Below are 16,513 nucleotides of genomic sequence, written 5' to 3' on the forward strand. Positions count from 1 at the left end.
ATATATCGTGAGTAGTGGGGGAGGGGGTGTGAAGGGGGAAAGGGGTTGGCAGTTGTCAGCGTAACAAAAGAATCTCGTCAGACTATATAAGATTGTAAGTGAGGGTGCAGTGGCTGTGTGATGATGTCCAGGTGGAAGCGTGGCGTGTGCGGGCGCGTGTGTGCGTGCAAATGTGTATGTGTGAGTGTCTGCCTTCTGATCAAAGAGAAAACGTAACCCGACATTAAATATTCGCTCCCTATTCTCATGCCTCATGCTAATATAAAGGAGTAACATATTAATTAACTCGGTCGCGTCCCAGGGCTCACAACTCGACCCAACCGAGAGTCGGCTTGGCTCTAGATGTCACTTGTTACTCGAGCTCCAAGCTCCAAGCTCCAAGCTCCAACTGTTGTATGCACTCGAACTCTCCCCGCCCAATAATAGCCTACCTCGTCACGACTTATTCTAAGCATCATCCTGTGCTCAATGCTTCATCTAATAGCAGACAGATCTAGTCATCCATGATTATGTTACCAGTAATGAGGTTTGTCTATGTATAACTTGTGTGTGTGAGTTCAGAGCTGCGCAAATAATGATCCTTTTCCCCAGCTCAGCATCAATTTCAACATGGATATCAGTTTAATAGGCTACTATTTCTTCGAAAGACTTCTAATTTCTAAAGAACTCTGTAAACCTAGCGTGGAATCTACATTGTAAAAATCATCCTGATTAACTTTGAGTTCAACTCGTTAATTTTTGCTTAGTTTTTAAGCAAACTAAGATTCCAACTCTGTTTTTCTGAATTCATCTTTCCTCATCATCTTTCGCGTTCACATTACTTATAAGCTCACGGCTGATATTTGAAAAATAACTTGAATGAATTATTTTGTGAGAAAATAAGAAATCTCTTCCCATCTTGAAATGTCACTCTTAATTTGGAATGTTCAATCACCGAATTCTTCACAGTCGTTTTTATAACAATCATTTGCGAAAGAAATATCAATTTGTACAAGATCATGCAAATTATAAATGAAATCGAATATTTAGTAGCAGGCACATGCAAAAAAATTATAACAAGCAGAACGGAAATAATAGTTTGATGCCAAACTCATAGATTAATATGATATCTCTCAATAGCTTTAACTGGGTTCAATGCTCCGGCATCGAATTTGCTCCAAATAATTTACTTTCCCTAAAATATTGTCATTATAATAGATTTCCACTCAACAATTCAAAATATTTCCGTTTCCATAAGAGACAAAATATTATTTTCATTCCAAAAATGTAAATAAAGAGACTATGGAAAAGAGTGGAAGTTTGTTTGTAGAAGTGAAAGTGGCGAGTGATACTTCCATGTCTATTCTGTTCATTCTTTATTACTCACAAAGAAATTCAATACTTGATTGAAGATTTTCAATCTAATTTTTCCCTCCTGATCAATATTTCATTTAGGATGCTTAAAATTTGAATTGAGTTTTTTTCTCGCAAATTAATACATTATTCACGTGATTTGCTATCTTTTGTAAGAAAAATAAAAATAACCGATATGCAATCGAAAAAAATTCAAAACGAACGATTATCGAAAGGGATGCGGAAGTAGAGTGTACTAGACTAGAGCGCACCTGTGGGCCGCATACCTCAATGTGGTTGTTCCTGTTGTAGTGCAAATTGAGCACTCTATATATCTCACAGTCGCCGCTAACGTGTAGATCATCGGCGCTCTTCACGCCCTCGCTAACAGCCTGTCTGGCGTACTTTTCCATCTGAATGTAGTAGAATTCCCTGCAAACACACAAAAATGAATTGAAAATAACTGAAACTAAAGAGGAATTATCTAATTGTAAATATTTAAAACTTTTGAGGAAGAATGATTGGAGCTTCAATTGATACTACTAGTACCAAAAAATTCAAAACGTTCTATTGTCTTTGCGTCTCGAAAGACACAGTTTCTCATTATTTATTTTGTTGAAATTCTTTGACGATTGTACAAAATTTTAGAATAGACAACATAATTATTTGCATAAAATCAACATTTATTCGATTCCTTTTGTGATGCGGTATTCTATTATTATTGTCTTCTGTATTCCAAATAAGAATAACAAGTGGGTTACAACAGAAGTTTTCCATGGAAGGAAAGTGTTGTTAATGAGCAAGATGGAATGTATGATGGCACAATGCAATAGAGGAGCCATTGTGAATGCAGAAGAATGAAGTGTAGATTCAAAGAGTAAACAAAATTGAGGAAAATGCTACAGACTCTTATTCATGAAGAGCGTTTTGCCATTGATGCTGGCGACAACAGGTACGAAGCGAATGATAGAATGCGGTGAATTATGGAGCTATTGTTTTCTCAAAAAAAGTGTTAGGTGATGAAATGAGCCTATTTTGCTATGGATATTGTAAATCTCAGTGTCAGTCACTTAAAATTGATGGACTCAATGTAACAAATAATTGTTGACATTTGGAAGGGGAGAAAACGTTAATTTTGATTTCTTACATTTTCGATTTCCCTTGAAATATAATAATAATTATTACTATTAGATCTACTTTGTATTGATTTTTGAATAGCTTATTGAATAAACATGAATAATTTTTGAGGAAGTTTATTCTCCCACATTCAATAGCTAGCTGCCTAGCTCTCTAGATGGTAATCAATAAAACGAGAAAGATTGATATTCTCACTTAGTAAATACAGTAGGACAAAACAGACAAACCTCAGCTTTCGATAAGAACAATTACGACACTGAACACAAGCAGAGGTTGTGGTGTAAACGTGTTTGTGAGGGGGGTGGAGGGTTTAAAAGTCGTCAGGAGGCAGGTAAGGCTAAAACGAGAGATTAACACCCGGTTAGCGTGAGGGGGTGAGCGATAAGAGCCCGAGCAGAAATTCACACTTGCCCAGTCTCTGGGACCACCTCATACCAACCGCATCTAAACCACCCTCCTTGACAAATAGTATACAAACCCGGAGCGCCAATTAAAAACAACGACGCCTTTAACCCGTCAAGTTTCTGAAAAGCATATTGAAATTAATTTTTCAGGTTGGTGGTACTGTGTACAGCCACCTAGCGACCTAGCGTCTTATCTGAGTGTAGTGTGCAAACTACCGCCAGTTTGTACTTGTTTTAGTCACCTCACGCAACCCGCACAACAGCTATTCAGCTATGAGAACGTCACCCAACAGTTTCCTCCCATATTCTTTCGTGATCTGTTTTTTCTGAAGCAGAAACCACTTTGAAAGAAAAACTCTCACCAACCGAGCACCGATATTACGCTTGAACAAACCCCTCTCCGCACCGCGCCTACTGAATTAATTAATCATAATCAATCGACTAGGATCGAAGCTCATTTCCGAGTAGCTTTACCCTCCCCCTCGTATCCTATCCTCTCAACCGTCTATTAGCAACGAATTTTCTTTTTTCCCATCGATATGTGCGAAAATTCACGCCTGAATCACCTGCCTGAAGTAATCTAATCGAGAGAAAAAAAAAGTCGTCTACAGACGTCTTTGTTGCTGGAATATTCATTGCGGATTTAACACTGATTTGCCATCATTGAACGAACATAGGCTGCAATTTATGCGGGTTTGAATCTAACAAGAATAAACTTCTCAATCGTCAATTATTATGGAGATCCTCATTGATTTCTCGTACTTAAATAGTCATTTTAAATGTTTTGGTGTTGGGGGAGCTTACTGATTCAACTCAGATCAAGAATGAGAAATTGTAGATTATTACTTAATTGGGGTTCTATTATTAATAATATTAAAAGAAGGGGTATTAATAAATCTGTGATTTTCTATCAAGGAAAAACGCAAAAGATTTTCAATACAGCTCACAACATGTAAGTAGAGAGAATATGTAGAAATCAGCAATTAATGAAAACTTATATACATAGAAAATCTCATATTTATCAAATTCTGTTCAATTATGAAACTCTCGTGAGTTACACTATAGGAACATAAATTAATGAAGAATTAGGATGGAAAATGACATCAGGAATGAAGTGAATCGCTAACAGACAAATAGGCAATCAATCATTCACATATATATCAGCATCATGATAATCAAATCCATAGCGTTTAGTACTAATATTTTTCAATGTTTTAGCTCGATATTGAAACTACATGGAAACTTACTATGGTTTTCGTTTTAGATTAGAAAAAGTTTATACGATGATCGATAATGTGAATTGGTTTACTAAAAGTGTTCCAAAAACTCGCGAAAGTGGAAAAATAACTGTCAAGCTGTGGAACAAATAGTACAAGTAGAATGAAAAAGAAGGTTGAAGATTGGTTGTCGAACGTAGTTTCTAAATGATCACAAATGGAAGAAGACACACACAGCGGAGTAAAACACAATGAGGCTTCAACATTTTCCGGGGCAGAAGATCTTTTCACCGAGAGAGAGTTGCTCGATTGTTGCAACCTCTGATTCTCTTCAGACTCATCTCTCCATTAAAAGTAGAAGTGAAAGGTGAAGGAAGAAGAATCGGAATGTTTATCCGTGCTTACATCGGTAGCAGCTACACAAATCTCGGGAGGTTATCTTCAAATCATTCAAATCTCCAAGCGCCATTTACTCGAAATCTACTTCTTTTATTTTCTCGCAAAAAAACTCGAGATTCGTTTCGTTTGCAGCAAGTGAAGAGTGAGGAGATGCATGAAGCATTTTTTGTTTAGTCGGTTGGTTGGAGCTGTACACATGGATTAACGTTTTATTTGAACGCCTCGACTCGAATCCTCAAGGTGAGAAAGGGAGTTGATTTTTGAAAAGAGGCGAGCTGCACTAAGAAAGAGATGACACACTTTGACGACACCTATTTTCATTACAGATGATGAATTTTCATTATAACAGGTTTCACAACGTTAGATCAGTAGACTGAAATCCACGCAAGCGTTATGAACAAGCAAATAAGATCATCTAATTACCATGTTTCATAATTATTGTCATTCCAAACGTTAAACTGCAGCGGTTAAGGCGGTTCAAAGGTATGTCCGCGTCGGTAACCGTCATTCAAAATGTACCACAACTTATACTCGACTTTTTACTAGGCTTGCAATTAGTGTCAACTCCCCTCGCAGCTCTCACGTTCTAAAAGAAGCACCTCGAGAACACAAAATAAAAGTGTGAGTGTGTGTAGTAGACACTCTCTAAGTAGCGAGAAGCTACAGTTTTGTTACTTCTAACTAGCGTCACATCTTCATTGAGAGGCCGTTTTGCGTCGTCACCTCCAGTTGAACTTCTACATAAACGTAGCAAGACATTCAATAGATAGGAAAAAAGTTGTGATAAAACTAGACACATTTAACAGCGCCTCTGAACACTTTTCTGTTGAAAAGTATACGGGGAAAATTGTCGTGTTTTTGAACTAGCAAGTTAACGAATGAGCAAAGGTCTGAAGGAGGAGAAGCATTAATCCGGCCATTGAATTCGCTTGCTTCAACCACGAGACTGTAATTAGTCATCACCTCTTCTTTTCATCCCATCACCATGTTAATTAATTTCTCAATGCACCAGCCGTGAAGATGTTTCCACTTTGCTTCTCACACATCTTAGCATACTACACCTTTTACCGTTCCCCAATGGAGCTTATTATTTTCGGCTGTCGTAACAGCATTGCAATTCCCCAATGAGGCTTATTAGTTTTGGGATGAGGCAATTACGACTTTTCATGACGCGTTTGAAAGAGCTTATCAAGTTGCGATGACTCTTATCATATCTTCCATGTCAACAGCCTCTTTATTTCTCGTGAATAGCGTGCAAGCTAATATTCATTTTATTGAATCACACTTCTTGGAAAATAGAAGAAGAATGATACTAGATCAATTTAGATAAATTTGAATGATGTTTTCTTCCCACTAGCTTTAGTTTCAATGATATTATCATGAATCTTATACCACTTATGAAGAAAGAGTAATCATATCATACTCAAAACTGTATTGATTCTTCTTACTGGTTCAGTTGAATTTTGAATAAATTTATATTCCATTCATAATTTGCATGAGGTTGAAATCAATCATATTTCAATTTCGTATTCCATGATACATTTATTATGTGATTTTCATATATGTTTTTATGCCACTTCGAAGTATGCTGATGAAATTTTGGATTTATGATCAGATTGATCGATAGCCCTCAAAAACTGTATTCTACTTTTCAATTGAACAACTCTTCACATTTTTCAACCTCTCCAGTATGTCGTTAGCAGCCCGAAATTCAAGCTATTTCGAGAATATCTTAATCCAATTCTCATAGTGTCTCATGAACTCTTGAATAGCGATATTTTTGTCGATTGAAGGTAGGCTACTTATACTGGAAGTGAAATACACAAATACAACCTTCCTTGTAACTAGCTGCACTTGTAACCAATTGAATCATCTGTCTTCCAACTCAAAGTATCCACTTGAATTTCCTCTCCTGTTCAGCACTTCTTACTCGTGTCATCACTCATCAACCATTCACAACCAAACACTTGAAGAAATGATGGCAATCGAAGCCTTGTAATTGGCTGATGAAATGCACACACATCTGGATGAATGTGCTATTTTCAGAGTATTTTTAGTTCTTGCGTGAACTGAACAGCTGAAACGACAACACTGTTCACTCGACTGATCTTTTTCGTCATCACAATAATGATCAACATCCAACATGGCGTGTGGATTGGCGTGCGGGTGGAATCGTTCGTACCCTTCATTTCACACCTATTGACACTGAGTATTCGTAACTTTCGACAAAAGATGCTTGTTCGCGTGTGCATCCATCCTTCTTTCCACTCAACGTTTTCTTTCCAGCGATTCGTTGGCTTTTTCACTCGATGCTACTTGGCGATTGCAGATACAAACCCTTCCAGCACTTATTAGCTCGAGTGTTGCCGCCGCCTCCAATATCCAATATACAAACAAGCAGCACTGATTATAATGATCACTCTGATCGCCACTTGCTTGTTTTTTCACATTTCCATCGCGACTTGACTCAACAGGCACCTGGATACCTCACTCACGTTGCTTATCAATAGAAATCCGATGATCAGTGTTTTTTCTCAAGTACCCACTTCGACTGATTTTCACAAGAAATTTCCGAGCTTCATTGAGTTATTCGTCGGATTGTGACATTTTGTAAGCCTCCTGGAAGATATTTCCTGAATAGTTTCAATCCTCGATTGGTTATTCAGTTCCAGCAGCCTTGCAATGAATGATCGGTGACTTTATATAAAAGTGGACTTGATATTGACATATCTCATAACATAGGAGTTTATCGTTGGCAAAGATCGGATGAAAAGTGTCATCACACATTTTGAAAGAAGCCAAGTGTGATGGGACATGAGAATGGAGAGAGTACAAAACTGACAATCAATTCGGACTCCGTTGTAATATAGTTGAATGGATTTCTAACAAACAATGAATGGACTATTCAATCATTTTTCGGGTATTCAGAACTTTGTAAACAAATAGAATTGAAACTTTTGATATTGAATGATAAGGAAATCATTACACAATCGCTATTAGGCTTCTGCCTGAATGCACGATGCTTGGCTACATGAGGCTGGCTAATAAACTACATGAAGCCAGCAGCACATGATTTCACAATAATGTTGCCTTTTCATTGTGTTACAGGAATCAGGAATTTTCACTTCCTCAAGCACAGAATTCATGATTGTTGCCAAACATAACTAGAAAATTTCCATTATGCAGCTGTCAAATGGCTGGAAGTAGAGTAGAGTAGTCACTTGGCAAATTAAGATGTGATTATTACCAGTATAGAAGAGAAACTATGATAATAGAGCAAATCTGGGACAGGTGTTGTGTGATGGAGGGACCATTACTTTACTTGTGCGTTTTCTAGGACCCGCATCGGTTGTAAGAAGGTGCCTGACCCCTCTTGCACTGAACAACACCCTGACTGTGTAGGTAGGTCCTTACCCTCATAATTGTCGACACACATGCTTATCTTATAGAACACTTGGCTACATGTCACTTAGATTATGTCTCTTATTTATGAATACTCAGTATTGGGTGCATACAGTTGATTTTTTGTACGGTATTACAAGGATAATAAAAATAATCAGGGAATTCAGGAAGGATAATTTTTGTAATGAATCAGTATTTGATTTTAAGATATCGTATTGAATTCAATTCAATAGCTGTAATAATTGACGAGCCTTTGGCTCACAAAATGAGATTAAACTTGACGTTGGATGATCGAATGAAATAAGCTGATATTATAGTTTGGACCACAATCAAAATAATATCAAATCACAACATATGCGAAGAGTGTAACACTTTCACTTAGGTCTTCGGGTGAAGTTAATCGATTGGCATATGCAGTATCAGAATTGAAAGCTCCAGGTTGAAGTAAGAATATTGAAATGAAGTTTAGCAGTCATTATATTTATGTATGGGATTGTTGGAGATTCAATAACAACAATCGTTTTAGAAAAATAGGCTTGAATCATACATTATGGCATTTGAGTTTAGCTTTTAGGATTGAAAATTTATCTGCTTTTTCAGACACGTATTTTGGTTTCCAGCTTTCAAATATTAGGAAAATTTAGTCCTGTGATAAAATTTAGATGTTATAATTAATAAGATTAATCTTTTTTGGCACTTTTCTACTCGTATAGTTCTGAAATTGAAGCGAACCGCCGCTTTTTCAGTACGTTTGTCTCGCTCACGAGGCTGTGCAAAAAAAAACTGAAACACATTTCTTTCATGTTTTCAGCTTTTTTGCATTTTCTGTGAATTGTTTCGGAATGAGGACAGTGCAATAAAAACTGAAAAAAGGCCGTGAGCGATAAAATAATTAAACTCACAGGCTAATCTCACAGACAAATGAAGCCGTCTCTATCCATTGCTGCGCCATCTAGTCAGGACTGCACTACTTTTCAATTAATACGAACTTAAGGGTGGCATTCGAGTTGGGTGCTTGGAGAAAAATCATACAGAACCATGGGTGATACAATCCAGCATGTGATACAACACGTTCTTTGTCAAGCCAATACCACACACATGTTTTTTTATCACAGTGGATCGGGGTTCCCATGTAACACGTGGATGAAGCTTTTTGAAGCAATCAATTCACAGCTGACACGGAAAATGCAAGGTGAACATCACAGAAAAAAATCGACATTGTTAAATTGACAAACCTCATCTGTTACATGCTCAATTTATGGTTTCAAAGTCATTATTAATGAAACTAGGTTATTAACGGTTATAATTTCCATTAACACTCCTGACCTGATAATACGGTTCCTAATCAGATATTGTATTTAAAAATTGAGGAATGCTTTCACAAAATTCAAGATAGCCAAGAGCGAAATTACAGCTACAAGAGAAAATATTAATTTCAAATAAGAGAAATGTGATGAGCGTTCACTAATGCGTATTGTGTGACAGATATTTCTTTCATTGAATTTATAATAAGAGAAATTATTTGAACATTATTTTCGAGCTTTTGGTTGATCTTTTGTGTAGAATATGTTTTATTACTGAGAGTCTTTTATCTTTACACTATCAAGAAACTGGAGTGAGCCCGCCATTGTTATTCGAAATACGCGATATTGCATATTATTCCTTGTGGCGGATTCGAGTCTGTATTGTAGTTATTATGACATCGCAAAGCCTGATAAGGCTGAGAAGAATTTGCTAGAGATAAAGTCAGAATAGCGGGTAGAAAAAAGACGCTGAGCTAAAAGAGATATGCTTACTAATTAGAACGAAGAGCATAATTAGGTATAATTTTAATGAAATAAGCTCCGTCGACCGACCAGACGATTTCCATCTGCTTCATTTCTGTTATCAGCTCTCTCTCTGTCTCTTTTTGTTGTTTCTCTTTGCCACACACATCGTACGTTGCAGACTTATGTGCGCGCGCGTACGAGTGTAGGCCTAATGCTGTGTTGTGAGGCCGCAAGAAAATATCCGAATCGATAGGAGAGTGAGTAATTATAACTGTATGAAAGCCTACAGGAAACCCGCATAGCATTTTGTCTTGGATTTTGCATTGAACAAAGCCATCATAGGCCTACTTTTCCTGCAATGTTCTCTCTTGATAAGGCCGATGACGTTGAGGAAAGTTGAAATTACCATTTCAAACCGTTGTTGAACTTCATAATTAATGACTTATGCTGAGTTGGCTGCTCTCTACTTTCCATCTCAAATAACCTACTCAGGATTTTTCAACTACTCAAGTTGAGCAATTTTCTTTCCTATACCTCATCTAACATGTGACTTAACTTCTCCTTGAAAAATGCTTGCTTGATAATATATTACGTTTACCAAAATCACGAAATGATTGAAGACAAATTAACATGAATCAGAAAGCACGATTCATCAGGTGTAACCGTCTTTATCATCCAGGAATGTTATTTTATGAGATTTAACAAGTGAACTGTGTAGATAATTAAATTAATTCAAAGTGAGTATTTAATTATATTAATTCAAAGTGAGCAATTTCATATGATGTTATTGCAAGTAATTTATAGTTGTCTAGAAAACATTCCCAGTATCCTTCTCAGGTAGAGGTTTTTAAATTGAATTAGTTGGTGTACAAAGTGTTCATGGATAGGGGAGATAAAAAAATAATAGAAACCTTCCAACAGCTCTCATATCGTGCATTTTATATTAATGCTTCTACGGCACTTACAATAGATTTTGAACATTGATTCATTTTAAAAGAAAACGATCACTTGAATGGGAATATAAGCTTACCGAATGATAACCTACAAAGTTGCTATTATTTTAGAATTATTTCTATATTTCACTAATTCGCACCGGGAAATAGCAAATTTATTCCTGTTGAATCATTTCTCTTGTATTAAAACTTATCATAAATATTGGCCTTTTGTTTCACATAAAGAAAATGATGCTTTTTCAAAGTTTGAATCGAAATATGGAGGAGAGAACCTAGAATTATACAACATGAGTGAGAACACTATCCATAAAATTATTAGTAGCTAATGAAACTTCGCTAGCATTGCGTGTTACCTTCATTTGTCACATATAGCTTCATAGGCTCGAATTCAAAATATTATTCGGCTTGTGTTGACTTAGTTGGCTGATGAGAACAAACAGGTTAGAGGTGGTACAAGTTTGTTAGAGCCGGGTTCTAATAGATGGATTAAAACAAATATCCAAATAGGTACGGACACAGTACAGCTAAATTAGCGCATAGATATGGGGTTGTTTTATTAATGAAGGGTGGGGTGTGGGTGAGGGTGGGGTGTGGGGTGATGGTTTTGTTTGCGTGCATGCGGATTGCGTGAGTTTTCACACCATCCGAATCCGAAGCCTCTAAAACGGAAACCACCTTCACCTAACAATTATCTTCGAATTCCGTCTCCAGCCTTATCTGTTTGTACTGATTTGTCAAAAAATTAATTTAAGTTTGTGACAGCAGCTGGCGTTTCTGTTCTCACACCTCAACTCCTTAACATCAACTTCGTGAACTCTTTGAAGGCCATCAAGAGTGAACTGAAAGTTTCGACGCAGAGCGTGAAAACATCTGCTGGCTGTCTTTTAGAATTCTGAAATATTCCATTTAAAGTTTGCGAAAGCGTGCTCTTTTTCTGTACTTCTTTCGACAGTCACGGTTGATCACTGCTAGACTAAAATTCATAGCCTGTATATCTTGACAGAAAAAAGTTACCATAGTTTAAACTTCAGCTATGAAAGCAAAATAGAGTTCCAGTTTCAATACAAGGATGATTGATTCTAACGTAATGTTATGATAATGTAACTTGATTTTAAAAAAAATTGTAAATAGATCGATATATCAGGGTAGATGTAACGTGAGATTCGACTTGAATGCAACTTAATTACTTAATGCTTAGTTTTATATGCAAGAATGATGTGAGTTTACGTTCTAGCAATAATTTTTATGAAACCAGGCAGTGATCTCTCAGAAAACCTATGAATAAATTATTTTGAAAAATTGATTTGATTGATAATAATTTTATTTGAAGTTGAACTCTCAAAAAGTTGAATTGTCGAATTATTCCAGGTCGCTCAGCACAAACTGTGCAGAATTACAAATTACGTGTTATCAGTTGAACTTAAAAATAGTTTCTTAATAATATAATATCCATTTGAGCCCCAAAAAAGTATAGGAAAAAATATTTAAGCAAGCGTACCTGGACAGTGAATTGGAAGAAACGGGAGTGATTCTCCTCACTAAGAGTTCTTCAACGCTAACTCTAAATCACAGTTTTTAGTCGAGTTTTAATAGCGGCTAGCTGTTTCTTATAGTAAGGACATCTCTAAAACATACTCAGGAATCACAAAACTGCACGTTTAGAAGTAGATAGTAAGCCTTTTTTCTCAGTGAGTGAATACATGAGGGTAGGGATAAAAGAAACAGGATCGAAGAAACTGGCAAAAAACGGGTGAAAATTCTGAGAATGAGTGCTGTTTTTGTGCGTAATTGTGTGTGTCTGTGTCTGTGAGTGTGTTTGCCGGTGATTGGGAGGCAGGGGTAAGTTTGACCCATGGCAGGGGTTTTTCCGGTGGCTGATGTACTGCAGCAGAATGTATAGAGTATGTAGTCTGGCAGTCGTATTCGGGGATACACGATTTGCAGCAAAAGCGCTCTCTTGCCGTATATCCGGCGGCCAACATGCTACACAGCATGCACTAGTCACAAAGCCTTTGCCCCCTTCCCCCGGCTACCCTTTGCTATGCTCTGCTATGCTATGCTACATCGCTGCCCACTCTTTTCTCTCCGACTTTACACCGCCGCGTTCATAAACCCCCTTAACCGTTCCCCAACACATGTACAAGCTCATGCTCTCTTTCTTTCTCTCTTTCCCCTCTCGTTGCCATGACAACCATCTCAGACTACCATTGCGAGAAACAGAGACAGAAGTAATGTATACCGACTGCAATTTGAACACAGGGTGCACTTAGTTTGCGTGTGCACGTGTGGATGATCATTCGCGATTGCTCGCGTGCGAGAACCAGTCAACAAGGTCGCTATCCTCCCCTTCTTCCTCTCACTCATCATATTACTAATAATGATACTTGTTATCATTACCATAGAAATCATCATGGTGATCTTTTTGAACTAAAAACAATCTAGAGGGAAACGTGTCAGGCACAGTCACTCACATTTCTACAGTCTGCTCTGACAACTGACATTATAATATGTTATTCTATTTGAGTGATAATGCTCTGTCTGTGATAATTCCATGGATAAATGTGGAAGAATACAATCTCTGGGAGAATCAGCTTGTCAAGATGGATGCCAATTATTGTTACTGACAGAATTCATAAATTATCGCGTAGTATACTGTTTCTATATTATGGTTCATATAAATTCCATCCTCACCAGACAAATGAACACCCATTTTTTTCTTCAATTTAACTCTTCAATGACACACCAACGCATGCATTAACAAATAACAATTTCAATGCTTGATATCATTAAGAAAAAAAATTGAAAAAAATATAAATCAATATCTTCGAATTCATTAGTTTTTCATGAATTTGTGTTTTAATTCTATGAATGGTCAAGATGGAATCAATAAAAGGGATAAAAGCCATGAATGAATGGATGCAGAAATCATGTAAATTCATAACTATGAAGTAAATAAATTTGTTTAACAATAAGCAATTGTTACCATAATTCCAGGAAAAATAGATTTGTGAGTTACGCATGGTTCAAGAAACAGTATGGCTAATATTGTTATCACAAAATATATTGACTTCGAGATTTATTCTTCCTGCCCATTGAAGAGCAATTGATTAAAAAATTCTATCCCAATCAATGATCATTGTTACGTGACTAAAAATGAAATTGACCATTTATCCTCAATTTTATCATAATCATTACGTTTCTAACTCATTTTACTGATGCAATCTTCAAATAATTAACAAGGCCAAACTGAAAATTATGAATCAATTTTAAACTTAAATGATTTCTGTTCTAATATTTCATACTCTCATTTCAAAATGAAAAAACAATCTGGAGATAATTGGGAATTAGTTTAGAAGAAAATAATTTCTACTCTCAATTTTTCAATTTTCTCTCCACCCATAAGAAATAACTTAAGAGTCAAGCTTAAAACTGAGGATAAATTTAATGCGAATTATTAATGTTTGTCGAATAGTAAGAGTAGTTTGGACTGACCTGAAGTTGGAAAACCACTTGACGAGCTGAGCGGTGTTGTTCTTGTTGAACTTGATGTCGGGGAAGTACATCTTGAGAACGGCCGAACTGGGGTAGCGAACCCAGAAGAACATCAGCTTGGCCTTCCTCAGGTGCATGGGAGTCAGAGTTGACGAGTACGATGGAGTCAAGGAGTCTCCTTTCAGATTGGAAAATAATTCTACATTTTTATCACCTTAGTCTTAACTTAATCAAAACTAAAAACTTACTAAGTAATCATTCAATAATATAGAATGCACAAACAAAATCGATAATCATACCTAGTCTTGTCAATTTAGGTTGTAATTATAAATCGAAGAAAGTACTAGAAAAGTCAGGACTCCTCAACAATTAATCAACTCAATTGAGGAAAAATATATCAAATTAATATAAGAAACAAACTGAATAATCGCTTCAAATAGGATATGTAGAAGAATAGGCGTTTAATGATTCTTATCACTTTGGATAATGAAAAAATTCAATATGAAAATTGAAACGATGAAGAATCATTTATTCAAAATCAGTTATTATTCAGTATCAATCACTTTGAAATCAAAAACATATTAAAGTAATTGAAAAGTAGAGTAATGATAAGAAAAAATAAAAAACACCATATCTAATAATATGTAATAAATCATATTTATTCTTATATCTTGAAACAATTCTCATAAAATAATGTTTTCAAGTTATCAAATTTTGATTGGTCACCACTTGTAAATGAAGATAATGGAAACAAAGGAAATGTTCTCAAATGATTCAGTTGATTGATGAAAATGGATTATTTTTTTCAAAAGTTACTATGACAAAAATAAACCGGAATAGAAAGGGGAATTTCAACGGTATTTCTGAATAAGTCGCTTATCAAAGGTAAAATTGATTGAAATACATTCTTTTCAATTATATTACAGTGTATAAATATGATATTTGTTGAATAATATGAGAAATTCCAAACAACAATGCTGTGGTAAATGTAAAATAGTTGAAGAATGTTAATGATAGGGTTAAATTTTGATTCGATTGTGATATCAAGGAGGGATGAGCAGAAGAAGCCATTTCAGAACAGAACTGAGCCAGTGAGCAGAAAGAAAGGTGTGGAAAGAAACGAAATCCGTTTAATGGGGAGGTCAAAAGTTCTAATAGGTCTTCAACATTGGAGTCACAACGGTAATATCACTTGGAGGTGCAGGGCTTCTTCCCACATCCCAAAGAATAGCGATACACTGAGAACTTGGTAAGGGAAAGTGTGGAATGTGATGTTCTTCATAATAAAGGACAAAAGAAGAGTTACGTAAACTATCAATCCCAGCTATCGATTCATTGTAAGCTTCCAAGTTTTCAAACTGCTCTGGTTTCCACGTAATCAGTTCTAATTTTCGTTAGTTATTTAGAAGTAACCGATTTTAAAACATTGATAAAGATTGACATTTTGTGGTTATGATTAAAATTTTTTGAAAAAGTTTCAAAAATTCATTTTATTTGAATATAATTACTGGATGATATAAATCATTAAAAAATAAATGATGAAAATATTTGGAAAACTTACTTGCAATGTAGCTTTCGTAGTAATCGTAGTTTGAAGGCGAGAATACAGATAGCGCTGAGTGCTCTAGAACGGGAATACTTGGATCAGTGTTTATTCTCGACTTTGACTGAATGGTATTAAGGATTTACCGTTCAAACAAAATGGAAGTATGAAATAAACAAATGAAAATATGAATAGAATAAGCGATTTATATTGAAGCATTCATCATAAATATTGATGTATATTGAAAGATAGTTTTGTAAAACTATCTGAGAAGCGTCAAAAATGTAAATGAGTGCCAATATACACTTCTGTATGACCTGACTAAAGTTATACGTGTATGTAATATTATACTCATGTAAATGAGAGAATAAGTAAATATCTTCATAGTGAATCAATAAAAGTATCTGATTTAAATGATACAATATTGCTACTTGAAGCAGAACTGTTTCGAGAATATAGTGGGCTATGAAAGGAATAATTGAATTCTTTTTTTTTGCTTTCAAGCATTATGTTTTGGAAGGAGCGAGTGAGTAAAAAATTATTAACAAGATCATTGCTGTGGCTCATATCATCGTTCAGCATTATTATCAACAGCAAAGAATGGTAAAGGTCCAAAGGGAATGCCTTATCAACACGCAAAGACGAAAGGCCGATCTTTTGCTTGAATTTTTTAGAAGAATGCTTCCTTCATGTCAACTATAAAAGGTCGATACGTTTTCAACTTTGAGTTACATCTAGGATAAACGCTAACATATGAAATCACTACTTCTCTTTTAGAAAAAAAAACATTTTTATTGAGACCGTTCCTGTTTATTCTCCAATCAATAGTATCTTGTCAAATTTGCTCTACTAACAATACTTCTTT

At 35.7% G+C, this 16,513-nt stretch overlaps 1 protein-coding gene across 14 annotated transcripts in view; it reads right to left on the reverse strand.

The window, feature by feature from the left end:
• Positions 1–16,513, reverse strand: part of LOC111054967 (homeobox protein prospero) — a 134,702-nt gene that overhangs the window by 11,177 nt on the left and 107,012 nt on the right. For 10 of the 14 annotated variants that reach the window (XM_039427579.1, XM_039427577.1, XM_039427581.1 and 7 more), the window contains 3 exons: positions 15,667–15,729; positions 14,106–14,283; positions 1,605–1,764 (listed from right to left, as the gene is read on the reverse strand). In XM_039427579.1, the coding sequence (XP_039283513.1) occupies positions 1,605–1,764; positions 14,106–14,283; positions 15,667–15,729 (401 nt within the window). The remainder of the gene's footprint in view (positions 1–1,604; positions 1,765–14,105; positions 14,284–15,666; positions 15,730–16,513) is intronic. The other 4 variants (XM_039427572.1, XM_039427576.1, XM_039427575.1 and 1 more) reach the window with 4 other exon arrangements.

The sequence above is a fragment of the Nilaparvata lugens genome, chromosome 4, assembly GCF_014356525.2.
Source record: "Nilaparvata lugens isolate BPH chromosome 4, ASM1435652v1, whole genome shotgun sequence".
Taxonomy (NCBI): Eukaryota; Metazoa; Arthropoda; class Insecta; order Hemiptera; family Delphacidae; genus Nilaparvata; species Nilaparvata lugens.